This window comes from Alosa sapidissima, chromosome 2 (genome assembly GCF_018492685.1).
Source record: "Alosa sapidissima isolate fAloSap1 chromosome 2, fAloSap1.pri, whole genome shotgun sequence".
NCBI classification, from domain to species: Eukaryota; Metazoa; Chordata; class Actinopteri; order Clupeiformes; family Clupeidae; genus Alosa; species Alosa sapidissima.
Window position 1 is genome coordinate 10,969,351 of NC_055958.1, and position 16,425 is coordinate 10,985,775.

Genomic DNA, 16,425 nt, shown 5'->3' on the forward strand with positions numbered 1-16,425 from the left:
GCAAACAAATAACTGGCGTCAGTGACGTCTTTGACATGAAGATCCCTGGAACTATGCTTCTACTAGCATTCTACCACAGGTCGAGAGGTGTAGTTGTAACTACACAACTTTACGATAGTGGTTGCGAACGTTCGTTGCTACTATGGTTTTGGGAAACACTAACGTACTGTAACGATGCATTGGACTATGTAAGTTCCAAATATGAATGTAATTCTGGGGCATAAAGCAGATGTATTTGTTTATTGTACAGAAAAATAAAAATGACATGTCAAGCAGTCAATTGACTACATTGCAATCAAGAAGTAGGGCAAATTAATTTACGAAACCAAAACGTGGGTCATAGTTGTCTAAACCTCTATAGAGTAGCCTGTTAAAAACGTCGCAGAAGCCTACCCAAGGCTACAGATTAATTCTGAACAGTTATTTCTCTACTGGCTCAATTATCACACCACAGTTTTGCTTTGCGCAGTTGCGTTACCCCAACACTGACAATAATGTAGATAGGAAATTTCGATTTCGATTTTCGTTACCACCGCATAGTCAAGCCTTAAGCCATACCCAAGTAGCCTAAATCGAGGTAAATCGAGCTTTTTCAGAAGGGGCGGCAGGCAGAGCGATGTACAGTGGCTGAAAGTGGTACTAAAGCTTCACGCAGCTTCACGCCTCGTAATGTGCGACTGAAGTGGCCATTTGAAAGCGATGCCCACTGTACATTAAAATGGATCTTTTTGGTATTCATTTCCAACTTCCCAAGCTGATGGTGCTCAAAATGCAACACAACCGTGTTCAAAGCAGGATGAGGACAACCTAAGGTTGTGTGTGTGTGTACAAAACTGAGCTAGAACATGAACTGAACATATTTAACATTGTCTCATGAGTGTAATTGAGATTGCAGAATTGTGTGAAAACTTTGGAGTGCATCACTAAACCCTAGTAGTGGGCCATACCTATAGACATTAGATATCTATCCAACCACTTAGATATGGCACTGTAGAATGGTTATAGAAAAGTTTGAGAACCTGTGGCCTAAAACATCGACATTTTGGGCAATATTGGTGGTTGCATGTTAGATCTGAAGTCAATTGGGTCGCGATAGTCTGTCATTTTTAAAAAGTGGGTCCCCAGGAAAAAAGTTTGGGAAACACTGTTTTAGACCACTCAAGGGCCATAACACCTTTACTGAAAAATAAAAATACAAAGTAAAATCATACAAACATGACTCTTGGAAAAAAAGAGCTGGTGAATTGGTAAATAGCTGTGTTCTCTTTTCACAGCTAATGAGGCAATACTTACACTACCAAAGCATCTCCTTTTGTGACCAGCAAACACCACAAACCTAAGAGACAAAGAATATAAGATGTATTAACATACAGTAAGCAATTCATCTGTATTTTACATGCTTTCCCATCAAGTGAAGGGGAGCAACAAGTGGTAACAGGTGAAAAGATGTTCAGTTGGTTTAGCGGCCGTTTTTGACTGCACAAAAATTGCCCCTGGAATTAAAAATATATTCATAGAACTCGTTAAAACAAAGTTTTCCTTGCTCACAAACAGCACTAAAAGATATCACCTAGATTATGTCTTTCACATTTGCCATAACGTTTTACACAACCCACAAACAGCTCATTGAGTTAACATTAAGTCAACTAACAACAACCATTAACTACTGTACCTGGACTCCCTTTTTACTTTGAGATAGCTAGCATAGTTTGCTAATCACTGCTAACTACAGCTCATGCATGGAGTGAAGACAGAAAATGTAGTCTATTTTCCATCGATTAAAAACAAACTTTCTTAGTTTTAATAACTTCTTATTCAGACACATATTTTGTAACTACAAATTAGCAATGATAAGCAATGATAATAATGTCACTGACTGATGAGAAGTTACATCAGCCATTTCAACATGCTCAAACATACAGAGCATGCTTGACACTTGTTAACTTACCAGATTGAGGACAGCAGGCAGTGGCATCTTCCCCTCCTTTGCACTGCGTGTGTGGGCTCAATTGTAACTCGTTTTCATTTTTTATTTGTTGTTTTATCTTGAACAAAAAACAATCTTGAGAAGCATTTGGGAAAGAATTGGAATAGGGACATGTAGGCGTAATTGTAAACCAGCCCAAAAACTGAAATAATAATAGATTAAATAAAATAATAAGGATCGCCATAGTTTAGAACTGGGGTTTCCAACAGGTAGCTTGCAAGCTACCAGTAGCTTCCCACCTGTTTCTGAGTAGGGCTAGCTCTCAAAATAAGGTTCAAGGAAAATGTTTGCGAATTTGATAAGTCACTTGGTAAACCTGATAAAATTCCTATCAAATCAAATTCACAATCTGCAAAGACAGAAGGTAAAAGAATTGAAAGGAGCGTTAAAATGCATACAAAACTTATTCAGCTGTTTTGGATGGAGATCAGCTATGTGAATACATTCTTTATTCTTTGTTTACATGCCACAATTTAATACATGCCACTACTAATAGCCTATAAAACATTAGTAGCTCTTTGCCATGTTCATTTTGTCAAGGTAGCTCTTGAAGGGAAACAGGTTGGAGACCCCTAGTTTAATTAGAATCACGTCAATAAGATAATATGGGAAATAAACAAAAGTATGAATAATACCATTACTGCCAGAAATGCTATCTATGGTAAACTGGTTCATGTTTGCCACTACTGGCAAATTTGTTACCAGAAGTTCACTTAAGTTTGCCATTACTGGGAAACAGCTGGTGGCAGTTCACTGGCAATTGCCACTACTGGCAAATTTGTTACCAGAGGTTCACTAGAAGTGTGGTGGCAAATCATTGGCAGACAGCTATGTGGCAAACTTCTTATTGTTGCCAGAACTTTACTGGAAGTTTGCCTATAGCAGCCAACACTGGCAAACTTCTGGCAATAATTTCTAGTGAACTCATTTGTTTCCCTAGCCTGACGTAGTCATACTCAATTCTAGTCAGAATATGAGTCTGATACTGCTCCATTGGTACATAATTATGGGCCGTGTTTCAACCGATACAGGGGGGAATGCCTCTGCACTCAATTGGATAGACCTAACCAATCAGAGCAACGAAATAGCTTACCGTGAGGTGTAGGAAGAAAACACACGAACCATCCTTCTTCTCCACAAATGCCTTAACATTGTTTTCTGGTCTTTTGTAAAAAAGTTAGTGTCGTCAATAACTCCTAGCCTACAACACTCATTAGCGAAATCTAAGAGATAGTAGTAGGGTAGGCTATTAGGAAAAAACGGATAGCCTATATCCCCTAAAAATAATTCTGTTGAACACTGATATGCTACAAACATGTTAAACAGCTGGGAAAGGCTGTCGCAAATCTCTCGAACAGGTGGTCAATCAGAGATTTCAAACAAACGAGGAAACATGTCACAATGCAACAGCGCTGTTTTCCCTTGATGAAAGTGAAACCACGAGTTTTCCCACATCTCAACTTTGGCCAAAGTTTTCAGAAATAATCGTTTTCACTAATAAAACCTCATTAAATAATATGCATTTTCCATATGGGGTCTTAAAAGCCATGTATCCTTCTAGACACAGTGTTTTTGTTTCAAACATAAGCCTAATCTAAGCGTGCTCAGATGACGTGATGGACCAGGCGCTGTTGCTAACCTGTCCATCATCGTAAAGCCCGATTTGATTATTTGATTGGTCCGCCTGATCTAGGGCGAGCATACTTGCTCCACAATGGAGCAATGCCAGACCGAACTTCCCGACCTCAAATGTTCTGAGTGGGACTAAGTTCGGAATGGCACCCAGGCTATTGTTTCCCACAAATCACCCACAAGTTTGCCGCAAATCTGCCGCAAACATTTAGTTTCTGTAAGGGTAGGGTTGCAAAGGGGTGGAAAATTTCCGGTAAACTTCCGGAAACTTTCCATGGGAAGTTAAGCTGGGGAATTTTGGAAATATTCCAAGTTGGATACTTTCATGGAATTAAAGGAAATTATGAGAAATAATGGGAATTTACGGGAATTAACTGGGAATTTTGGGTAATTCATACAAACTGCTTCATATACAAATATAAATATAGTCTAAACATATAGTTTTAGAATAAGCTTTATGATTTCATATTTTCGGCAAGCTTGTCTGCCTATGTTTTTTTAGCATGCTTGCAGTCTGTTTTTTTACAAGCGGCTAACATTAGCTAGCCTTGTGAGACCATCCTGATCTTGCGAGCTCCATTTTTCCACACGTAGATCAGTCTGGCTTCTTGCGATGGAGAAAATGGTTTTGAGCCAGGTTTAGGTTAAGGGTAGCCTAGCTTGTGGTTGTATTTTGGTTGACACTCTGTTAGTACATCATACACTTCGTTGACCTGATTGGTTGATTTGGCCCGTCTATCACCAACGTAGGTGGTGATAGACAGATGGTTTATCTAATCAGCTAACCAGTATTTCGCCTCTTCTCAAAAGTTCTCCAACGGAAAGTTCCCAGATGGATATGTCGAGCGAATGCGAAGCAATCCATCTGGCGGAGTCAGGTTAAACATTAGCTGGCCGAAACAGCAAAAGTGAACACTGACTGAAGTTGACTTGTTACAAAAATATGACCATATGGTTATTAACCATATAACCAGTATTTTAGCCCCTTCCCAAAAATTCTCCAACGGAAAGTTCCCAGATGGATATGCCGAGCAAATGCGAAGCAATCCATCTGGCGGAGTCAGGTTAAACGTTAGCTTGCCGAAACGGCAAAAGTGAACACTGACTGAATTTGACTTGTTACAAAAATATGACCATATGATTATTAACCATCAACAAGTAACGACAAGCCCACAACTGGGTAACTCTGTTAGCAAACTTCCCCCCGTTTTCACTGGAATCTACTATTTCTTGGTTAAAATTAGTATTTTACCTGGTTGCACCACCTGACTATGTGGTTGCCCCACCTGACTTTTGCTACTAATTTAAAATTATACAAGCATCTTCATAGACTTTGTTAGCAAGTTCATCCATTTAGTTTTACAAAACAAAAGAGTTTTATATTAATAACTTGTTCTCAGTTTTACATTGGTTGTACCACCAGACAAGTCCAACTATGATCACCAACTATTATCAATATTTGAGAGAGATTTACGAACTTTTCACTCATCAGTAAAGGTCACTTGGGGTCCTCTTGATGAGACAATATCCTGTTTTATATATACTCTTTTCCCTCTTCAATTCAAAATAAACGTTCTATGAATGCAGTTACACCGCCCTGACATTTCAGATATGCAAATTTCCAGATAAAAGTTTTTTTTTTTTCAATTTTCCAAACAATTACCTAGTAAACTAATACATATAATACAATTATGCCACTATATTTATTTTTAATTTCCTTACCTTTTAAATTCTATATTTAAAACTTTTCACAGTGTTAATTTGCTCAGACGGTTGCACCACCTGACATTTTGAATAAAATAATGTTTGTTATGAATCATTTAAAGTTATTTTAAACCAAAGTAATGGACTCGGACACAGAAATCTGCATGTCATGTCATTGACCCACACACCAAACAGTAAAATATGGCAAATTTATTCATAAAACATTTTCAATGTAATAGATCTATAAATCTCCATATTTTTGTGCTCTTTTCCCTAGTCTCGGCTTCCTACAATCAGGGAAATCAGCGTGATGTTGCCTCCCAGACAGTCTCCAGATACTGCAAAGACATGGCTGGCTCTCACATCATTGTAGGCACTTCTTCCAAGAAGAGCTCAAGAAAGCAGAAGTACACCACTGAGGGACCTATCTCTGTCCAGTTGGGTTCCACTTCTACGTGTTTTTCAAGAATTGAGAGTCCGTATAGTTTGCCTTTGTCAGACATTCCCCCTAAAGACCAAGACATCTCTCACTCCCTGACAGAGTCAGATGAGTCAGACTGCTCTAGCCCCAGTCCCATAATTTTCTTAGATGAAGTGGACTATCAGAGGAGTCTTAAGGCAAAACTTGAAATACCCAATATCCCTGTCCTCAAGGATGGTGTAGAGGACTCTGACTCGGAGGTCAGTGAATTTTTTGATAGTTTTGATCAATTTGAGGACTTGGACCTAATACTCCAATCATCCATCAAGGTGCCAAAAGGTCAAAACACCTCTGGCCAATCACAGACAAAGACGTTATCTGAAGAAACTGACTCTAAATATGTCTCCAGGGGTCATTCAACTATGAATCCTCATAAATTTGACCATTCCGTTCTCCCAGACAATATTAGGAAACCAACTCCACTGAGGCCAGGTTCTCCATATGGTGTTCACTCAGATGTTTCAGATTCTCCCCGACTAGTAAGGAAATCCTGTGACGAGAGTGGATCACTGTTCAGTCCAATCTGTTCATCTGCTTTCAGCCCTCTGGGAGAAGGGGGTACCCTAGAGTATTTCTGGAAATTAGATGGAGACATTTCAGAGTTACGCAAACCTCATGATCTCTGTTCCTTGTATAAGACCTATTCTGATTTTGCAAGTAGCCTGTCCAAGGAAATTCTTGGATCTGTTTGTGGCTACTCATCCCCTGTTGATATCAACATGAATAAGAACCTGAGTTGTGTTTGTCACAAAGAATTTAAAAGCATCAGTGGACATCTCATGAAGTTGGCTGACATTCAAGAAACAGTAACAGTTTCCCAGTCACAGAAGAAATATCAGTCTCTCAAAGATGGAATTCAGAGATTTGCCACAGATCTAGTTGAAATTAGTCTTGGTAGTGCCTTCAGAGATATCCAGAAAGGAGTGTCATCCTGTACTACTACCCTTTGCCATTTAGCTGCCAGGCTGACCTCTTCAGTGTTTCAAATGGCCTTTCATGAGATAGGTATGCGTCGTGCATATGTGTTAAAAGAACGTGCCATAAATGGATTGGCTAGCTTCCTTGTTGGAGAGGCGGTTTCTGGGGCACTTGGAGAATTCTTGTCTTTGAAAAGTCAAATTTTTAGCAACACTGTTACAAAATTTGCTGCAGATTTGGCTGAAGAGTTAGTCTTTGAAGGTATCATGGAGGTTTGTCAGTTTTCACACGCCTCTTCACCACTGACTCCAAAAGTTTACTCTTTTGAACACGAAGAGGAAGTTGTTTCTTCATATGCCACAGATCTATCGGAATCTGTTCTTCAGGAGGCATTTATAGAATTGTCACAAGCTGACATGGCATTTACAACCCAAGCAGCCATCAGTGTGTCTGTAGACAACATTTGTCATGTCAGTTCTGAAATTAAGTCCAAAACAGCCTGTTATACAGCCAGTTGTAATCCTGCACTAAGAGGCAGCCTTCAACCATATGATCCAGTGCAGGATGATTGCATGATGCAGAAAGCTCTTTTTTGTGTGTCTGGTATGGCTAGCTGTGTCTCGGTCCCTGTGGCTGGAAAAGCTATTTCTCATTTACAGAGTCTAGAGGAGACTGCTGATAGCAATGCTGGCTTTCAAAGAGAGTCTATGGCAGTTCCACTAGATGACAGTATTTCAGGAAGAGCCTCTTTCAGTAATTTGTCTGGTACCATGGTGGACAAGATAGTGAGTGAAGCATTTGACCTAATGACATCCCCTAAAGTCAAGAAAAAGGTAGAAGACTGTGCTGACTTTCTGAGTAAATCAATGGGAAGTCACCTGTCATCAGGTCAAGGAGAGAATCAGACTTTAAATTCAAAGTTGCATGATGCATCTATCCAGAGTTCTGAATGCAACCTTTTGACTCTGTCTGTCTCAAAGACTGAAAGTAAAGAAACATCTGATCTCTTGACGAAGCATCATTCCCCAGTCAGTCAGGAAGCCTCAGAAATTGATGGTGTTTTGACTAAGGACACTCTGGATGTACCAACCTTCGAGATATCCACTGGAGGCGAAAAGGTCAGTGTAGAGGAAATAACCCATGCTCCTGACCAGAAATGTGGTGCAGACACAGGAGCACCCTCTTATCCACAGCAACCTTTAGAAAATTACAATGAAAGAAAAAGTAAGCACTTTTCAAAGAGGTTCAAAGGCAAATTCACCAAGGAATATTCCCCTTTAACACCCCCTTCAACGTCACATTACTCACCATCTGGTCAGAAAAAAGCAAGTTCTGACTTTCATATGGCAGACTTCATGTCTACGAGATCTTTGTCTGAGGGGGCATGCCACAATGAGATGGAGGAAGATGTTCTGGAGGAAGGATATAATTCAGGTATAGTTAACAGAGCTGAAACAGAACATGATGTCAGTTTTGACGACAAAATGATGGAGAATGGAGCTCTCCTCTATGCAGGACGATTAGCATACCACATAGTCTCTATGGCAACTGAAATGGATTCGATGGGCCTTGATGTGCTATATAACAGGGACACTGAAAGAAAAGATGTTGTCTCACATAGTGCAAAGTTTTCAGAGCAGACCCTAAACGTTTTATGGATGTATGCTGGTGAAATTGCTGGAGAGGTTATGAGTGATGTGAAGAAAATGATGATTACAAACCATAGTCACCACAAAGGTATTCAAAGGGACACATCAAGATTATCACAGAGTCATGAATCTGATTGCAAAACTGTAAAGTTGAGTGATCTAGGTGATCAGTGGTTCAGTGACTGTCTACCATCAGTTCTCAATGCCCCTAGCAGTAGTACCAGTGGGATGACAACTGAGTACCCAAGCTGTGAGAGTGCCTCAGACGAGTATGCAGGGTACCTAATTAAAGTTTTGAAGAAAGAAGGTGGAAGCAGAGAACTTATCTTGGATCATTATGCCAGTCAGCTGGCATATAGATCGATAAAGGCTGGACTTACTCATGCAGCTCACAAATTAAAGCCTAAGTCTCCCTCAAGACTTTATTCCTTAAGGCATTTGCACTGCAGTAGCAGCCACAATGTTTGTAGAATGTCAGCTTCTCAAACAATCCCCGCTAGAGGCGTTGTTGGTAAAGCATGTTCCCTTAGTGGTGCTGCACAGCCTTTATGTCATGAAGGGCAAGACAATAAGAATGAGTATATGGAATATGTACATTTTGCTGAGTCCTTGGCATACAGTATTACCTGTGACGTTACAAGGAAGCTTAGAGTGTCCTCAGTGCGTTTGCCAAAATCACTGACTGATTCCTGTCTGTATAAAAAAACTAAGCTTGAGGACATGGCAGAGAATTTCATGAAAAGCACGTTTTCTTGTTCTATATTGCCTAACGCAGAAAAAATGCGACAGTATCATAGCACTGGGAACTTAAATGATGGCTCTTACAACAGTGGCATAATGCAAGTGATTGAGCACTATGCCCAAAAAATAGTAGATGACACTTTGGAAATGACCTTGGGAACTGTCGCCCAAAAGGCAGCAGGAGGGAAAACTCTTGAAAAACTCCCATGTTCCAAAAGACGATGGGATGCTAAGGCCAGGGCCACATCAACGTTTCAAGTGTGCCACTACTGTCAAGTTAGTGATTGTTTGTGTTATGGCAAGTCTGTTCGACATCACTATCATGGTTTGCAGAAAAGGGGGGGACAGTGTCCTGATGCAGCAAGTGGACATGAAATTCCCAAGATTCATATTCATTTGGATAAGAGGGCAATGTTTGCAGAAGAAATGGTGTCAACAGCAATTGCGAAAGCAAAGAAAGAACTGAGCAGTGCTAGCCTGAATGCAGACAGTGGGATTGGTCATGATGGAGCAAGCTTTGCGGAAAGCCTCACCACAGAGATTATGACGTCAGCATTGTCCAATGTCTGCCAAACCATCAATTTGAGGTAAAACCACTTGATGACTTGCCCTGTACATGTCTGATGCTCAGTACAGCATGTTGATTTATTTGGAGTTGTCAAGCTTGTGTTGAGTTTTGAATTCTAAACCCAAATACACATTGTGTTTCCTTTGTCATAGACATTGTTTGTTTTCTCATAAAATGTTTTGGTTAAAATGTATATAAAAATAACAATGTTTATGTTGCAGCATGTCAGGGAAAGAAGGTATCAATACAATAGAATCCACTATAAGCCAGCAGCTGAGCTTGAGTGTTGGAGATGACAGTCTTGGCAGTTGGTCTAACTTGAGTTTTGAGGATGACCATCCAGATGAGAGCAGCAGTTTCTTCCATTTGAGTGACAGGTAAAGGACCTCCACAATGTTTCCACACTTTATTTTTTTACAGTGTCATAACTTCAGTCATAACCTCTAGGAAAGTATTGTGTCAAACTGTTAGTAGATCTGCTTGATATACTACTGCATTTTTCGCAGTCATCAATACTTACTAAAGTGAGAACTATAGAAATAGATTTGAATATTTTTAAGCTAGATGTGGCAAGTTTGTTTAACAAAATTAGTTTGAGTACAAATGTCCTATTTTGCTTGTGAGTTACAACGTTGTCTTTCTGGATCCTGACCTGTTTCTCCAAAACCCCTGAAGGAACAAAAAAATAGCTTTTTTAAGAACGTAAGATGAACTTAAATTGGACTTGGCTATTTCTTATGAGTTGAAGTTAAGAAATACAAGACAATGGTCTAAATTGTACATGTGAAATTGAGCTCAATTGTGTGTAGGAGCAAATAGGATATCTTGTTTTGATTTTTGTTTTTCTCTAGGAGTTCAATTTTTGGACGCAGGAACAAGCACTTATATTTTGAAAATCATAACAATTGTGAAGCGCTTAAAATACTGTATTAGTCATCAATAGTTAATTAGCATTGATGCATGGTGTTTTGTGTTAACACAAGACATTCAGTTCAAGATGTCATCACAGTGAATTCAAACTAAACATTCTCATTCTTCAGTATTAATGATATGCATATTGTAGAGTGAAAAACTATACTGCTGTAGCACAGTATGGAAAAGTGATCTCCAACTGCCATTTTGATCTGTCGAGTGGAATAGTGCAGCGTATTAAGGAATGCTTCTCCTCTCTCCCCCAGTAGTAATGGGAACAGCAGTAGCTGGAGCAGCCTGGGTTTAGAGGGAGAGGTTTATGAAGAGCATTTGTCCTTTTCCCCGTCTGACAGGTTGGTCTGAGCCAAACATAACTTATTTGTGGGCTTTCAGCAGTGACTATACGACTACAGAAATTAGATACTGCCAGTGCTTAAATGTGTCTTGCATTTTCCTTTCTCTCTCAGAAGAAAGAAACTATGACAGGGAAAATGTCTTTGTTGTCTACCATTCACAAAGTTACCACACTAAAATCATTTATTGAAATCAGATTTGGCTTTAGATAATGCCCTGCATGTTGAAATAGTGATTATATTTATATATATATATATATATATATATATATATATATATATATATATATATATGTGTGTATATATATATATATATATATGAAATAGTGATATATATAACACAGGGAGAGAATGAGTCATTACAGTAGCAACAGAGTGGAAGTAATGTCATTCAACATGAATATAATATCTTTATGGGTGCACAGTATGCTTTTTCCAGAGCATGAAATATAATTGCAACTGTTGTCTTGGGCTATGTCAACAATGGTCTAGATTTAGAACCAAGGGAGATTTGTTGTTTACTCTTTTTGTTGATTCAAAATATGGAGAAAAACACCAGCTACATCTGCAAGAGACAACAGTGCTTCATCGGGCTGTCTTATAGAGAAATTATGGAAAACCTACATTGCAATCCAATAAATATATTTGTCTAGCATTACGTAGAATTTTTCTTCTTCTCCTTCTTCTTTGTCTTATTATATTTCAAAAACTATATTAAGAGCTGAGCTATGATGTGGGATATAATGAGAATTGGATCTCGAATCTCGTTTGAGTAGCTATCCTGCCTGTGTGTTTTTAGTTGCTCTCACTTACTCTTTTTCTAATTCTAATTATTTAATCTGCCATTGTACTGTGACTTTCTGTTCTTGTTTGATATTTTACTTTGCAGTGATTACACTGAAGAGAAAGAATTGGAGTCCAAGGAGGAAACAAATGGTAATGAAAGCACCATCTGCTACAGGGGTACCCACCCCACCCCACGCACCCACCGACCTCTTACACACACACACACACACACACACACACACACACACGTGCGTTATACACAGTCACACATTTCCCCAATGTATCTTTGGTGCAGCTATACAGTTCTTTGGGGCTTCTCAGAGGGGAATTTACCATCCACTTGTAAAACCACACTTGATTTTCCCATCTCTCTCTCTTGAGACTGTCAGAGTAGATCTGAAAGTGTCTGCAGATGACTTTAGTCTAAGTTTTGTGTCTTGCCTAGTCAGCCCAGGAGCGTGGGAAACACAGCCATCTTGTGGGCTTGCTGATGAGAGTTGAATTGTGATTTAACATGTCTGCATGCTTACACCATGTGTCCCATGATTTTAAGTTTTTATTTTGGTTGAGTCCAATCTCAAGGATTTATTAAAGTAATTTTATATCCCCTGATTAACCAAATTAGATTTAATATTCAAGAATGCCATTAGTGACATTAGTGAGATATACAGAACAGATGGAAAACATGCAGTGCTGGATGGCTCAATGATCTTAAAGAACAACCCCTGACTTTATAGCAAATATAATGTGATGTAAAGTGTTTGAAAAGATTTGTTGTGCATGGCAGGCACATCACGTGCAGAAAGGGTCCATGCACAGGGAGAGCGGGCACTGTTAGTGATCAACACAGAACTAAGGGAGCCTGGCCTTGACCCCCAGCTGAGGACCTTGCTCCAGTGGATTGCAGCCTCCATTGCTGAGCAGCCTGTTCTCCAGCTGGGCCATCAGAACAGCAGGGAGCTCCAACAGGTCACTATATTTTGTTGTTTGTTTGTTTTGCATAGATATTTCACATATAGACGACACCTGTTATCATATTCACTCAAACATGTGCAAACATAATCAATAAAATATACAAAATTTAAAGTAGATCACTCCAAACTCATAAACAATTCACCAACTGAACACGCAGAGTAGGATGAAATTACCGTGTTTTAATTCATGTATTTTAGGAGTTGATGAGGATAGAAACTACATGGATGTTGAAATTAAATCAGTTTCATTTATAGCCTCTTGCAACTAAATTCTAGGTCCTCATAACTGCTTGCACACAGTGTAACCAAAACTGGCTTCTACCTACCAGAACCTACCTGTCATTTTTATTCAGAGTAGTCATGGTTTCAATTATCTTACGAGAGAGCGATAGGTAAGTCTCTTTATACTAAAAACAATACCAAATAGATTTTTTGATCTTAATATAAGAGATTCAAATAGCATTGCATTTGTTTCTGTGACTTGTGTGTTTTTGGTCCCAGTCCAGCCCTGCTCTTCAGGTTTTGCCTCATGGACCAATGCAATGAATGAAGATCAAGAGCTCTTAGATTACAAAAATATGTGTAGTTTCCATGGTGTTTGTGTAACACATCTTTCCCTTCTTTAGCTTCCAGAGGTCATGCAGAAGGTGAGGGAGAGGCAGTGGCGAATCGGTGAGCTGCTCCAAGCCCTGTTGAGGTATTATGAGGAATCACAGCTTGAAGACAACAGAATGCATGGTTACAAGTCTCTCTTCCAGTGGCTTCTAGAGCATGTCTAACTTTCACCCACACATGCCTTGCCTCGTATGTTTGTGCAGAGCTGTGAGTCAGCCTTAGTGAACTCCAGCCTGAGGAGTTACCATGCAGAATTCCAGTGTTTTGCTGTGATATACAGCATGCTTGCTGAAACTACTGGCCCCCTGTAGGAAGCCTTCTCTTGAGCGTTACACCCCCCTAACCACCAGGGTGTGTCATAGAAATGGCTATTAAAATTGCTCAGTGTGTGAGTTTGAGTTTCACCATGGACTGAAAGTATTTTTTCCATTCTTTTGCGTTCGCTAATAGATTCCATGTCACATTAATATACTTTTGTTCATGTTGTCAAACAGCCATATCCTGTCAATGAACACCAAGTGGTGTTTTCTGTCAAGGAAACCCCACAGCTTGGGGCAAAATGAAGTCACAGCCATACCTTTTCTCCATGGTGATGTTTCCATTTAGTAAGGAACTATGTAAACAAACTCCTTTTTTCTCCTCATGAAAGGTGTTGTCTGGTAAAACAGAATAAAGAGTTTAAAAAAATCACCACACTCACAATTATTCTATTATTGTATTGAGAACATGTTTTTGTGCCTTTCACAACCCTGAAATACCCTACAGAGGATCACATGTGTTTGTTTCCAGTTCCAATGACACCATACTGTAGGATAATGGCATGTATTAATTTGTTCCCATTGGGATTATTTGATTTTAGCATTGATTGGATTGATTGACGCACAGTACAACGCACAGAAGCATATAATGTATTAGGTATAACCCCATGGGAAGATAGAGATGTTAAGTCTTCTTTTCTGTCAGTATTACATGAAAAATATGTTTGTTTGCTTAATACATTTTATAAGCCCCTGTTTAGAATCCCATTGGAAGGTACAGTGGTGTTAAAAAGTTTGTGAACCCCTCCTTCCAATTACTGCCCCTTCCGATAAATGGTAAATGGTTGTGCTTCATAACGGCTGACTTTTCTTCACTCTAAAGTCACTCTTGCATAAGTTGGTTTATTTATTATTTGCGCAACAAATTAATAATTATTTACTAATTATTATTGTAAATAGGCATTCTAACAGATTTTCTTTGTCATTTTATAAGGTTTTTAATTTTTATAATATCTGGTAACTTTTTAGGTGATATGCTCAGATTTTCAAAAATCTATGGGGTTCACAAATTTTCTAGCACCACTGCATATGACCTCCTATAAGGGAAGTGTGTGCTTTTTATTATTTCTTATGCACTTTGCTTTCGATAGATATATTTGTTTTTAATGTCCATGTATTGCAATACTTTGTTCTGCACATGAAGATGAAAACTATGACATAATTATGAATGGCTTTGAGTAGAAAAAACAAACGCACACCATATGCCAATGATTTAATAAAAAAAAACACTCATAATTATGAATGGCACCTCTATATTGCTTCAATTGTGGAAATGTACTTCCAGATGCACTGTGGTACGTATGTGTATCACAAGTAATCACCTCCCTCCCTCTCAAATCTTCTCAGTACAGTATATCCCATCCTGTTTACAGTTTTCTACTGGTCCATACTAAATCACCTAATTGTACAGTGTACTTTTAAAAAAAATGTATGTTTTATGTTAAGGTCAGTATTGTATAACAATATATTCAAAAGTTAGTCTGGGCTATAAAAAGATGACACTCACATAAACATGCAACCTTTACACCATTTGAAATATGTTAGCAAACCCACACAAGCAACTGCCACATTTCAAATCTAAGATGTGTATATAATTTTTGGCAAATCATTTTTGCCTATATACTGACTTTGCTGCCTTCTTCAAGTGATGCAGCTTTGCTTTGTGCCATAATTCGAGTGGTGTTCTGTAGTGGCTTCCATTTAGCTGTGCTCACTCTTGCACCCCCACCTGCATGGCATTAGGGTCTCTAGTGAGCCATCACTCTTAACTGCTGTTACAGGGACATCCACTTGTCATTGTTGGTCTCATCTGTTTCAGTACAGCATGACCAATAAGTGTCAATGTTTCTGTTATTTGTGTTTTTGTTGATCTATATGCTGCAAAATCTGGGAGCCTTCAGAAATTATTGAAATCTAAAAATGAATACCTGTATGAAATTATCTTATGAAAGAGAAGATATGTGTAGTTCCACAGTATGGTGAGCAAACTGTGTATGGAGCAAGAGATCTTTCTTGCAAACCCATACGACTGCCTCCCCCATGAGGTGATACTGAATGAGTGCTTGTCCCTATACGCATGTGTATAAATAAGGCCAGGTGTTCAGCCTATAATATATTGCTTTAATACTTTGCTTTGTGTACATTCCTATCCTTCACTGAGTTTTTACTGCAATGTTGTGTTATTTAAAAGCAGAATGTCTATGCTAGATGCAGCTTAACAATATAAAAAGTAAATACTTTGTTATTTGTGGTGTTGCTCTCATCCTAATATACCAGGCAAATACGTATTCACTGACTTCTATTTTTCCTGTGTATTTGTATAATCTTGACAAATAAATATAAATTATTCAATGTATCCTATTAATCATTGCTCCTTTTTCATGGTCTTTAGCTGAGATGTCCGTTAGTGGAGTTGTGCAGAAACTTTGAGCTCAAAGTGAAGATACTTCATGAAGTTATACAGTAGCACTACTACATTTGTAATTGTTAAAAATGTGGGTAAAAATAAAGCTTTATTTGTCTCCAGTGTTTTGCTACAGTATATACTGCATAAAGTAGGGTTTAACATGCTTGTCTACACATCAGACATGATTTACAATCTTGCTTGTAACAATGAGGCATATTCCATTTGTATTCCCTGAAGCTGTGGCCAGGTTCACTATCCCATATTGTCTGGCAGGTGTATAACTTGGTTGTTTGTCAACTTTGGATTTTGCAACACTTTGACAACATGGACTGACTCCAACATTTTTCCATGTTCATCAGCTAGTTAGTTAGCAAGTTAAAT

At 38.7% G+C, this 16,425-nt stretch overlaps 1 protein-coding gene across 6 annotated transcripts in view; it reads left to right on the top strand.

Moving 5' to 3' along the window:
* The window catches only part of akap11 (A kinase (PRKA) anchor protein 11), a 41,686-nt gene extending 25,693 nt beyond the window's left edge, over positions 1–15,993 (top strand). For 4 of the 6 annotated variants that reach the window (XM_042068986.1, XM_042068995.1, XM_042069003.1 and 1 more), the window contains exons 7-12: positions 5,601–9,699; positions 9,902–10,057; positions 10,859–10,945; positions 11,835–11,881; positions 12,519–12,700; positions 13,332–15,993. In XM_042068986.1, the coding sequence (XP_041924920.1) occupies positions 5,601–9,699; positions 9,902–10,057; positions 10,859–10,945; positions 11,835–11,881; positions 12,519–12,700; positions 13,332–13,484 (4,724 nt within the window). In that variant the 3' untranslated portion in view covers positions 13,485–15,993. The remainder of the gene's footprint in view (positions 1–5,600; positions 9,700–9,901; positions 10,058–10,858; positions 10,946–11,834; positions 11,882–12,518; positions 12,701–13,331) is intronic. The other 2 variants (XM_042069013.1, XM_042069033.1) reach the window with 2 other exon arrangements.
* The last annotated feature ends 432 nt before the right edge of the window (positions 15,994–16,425 follow it).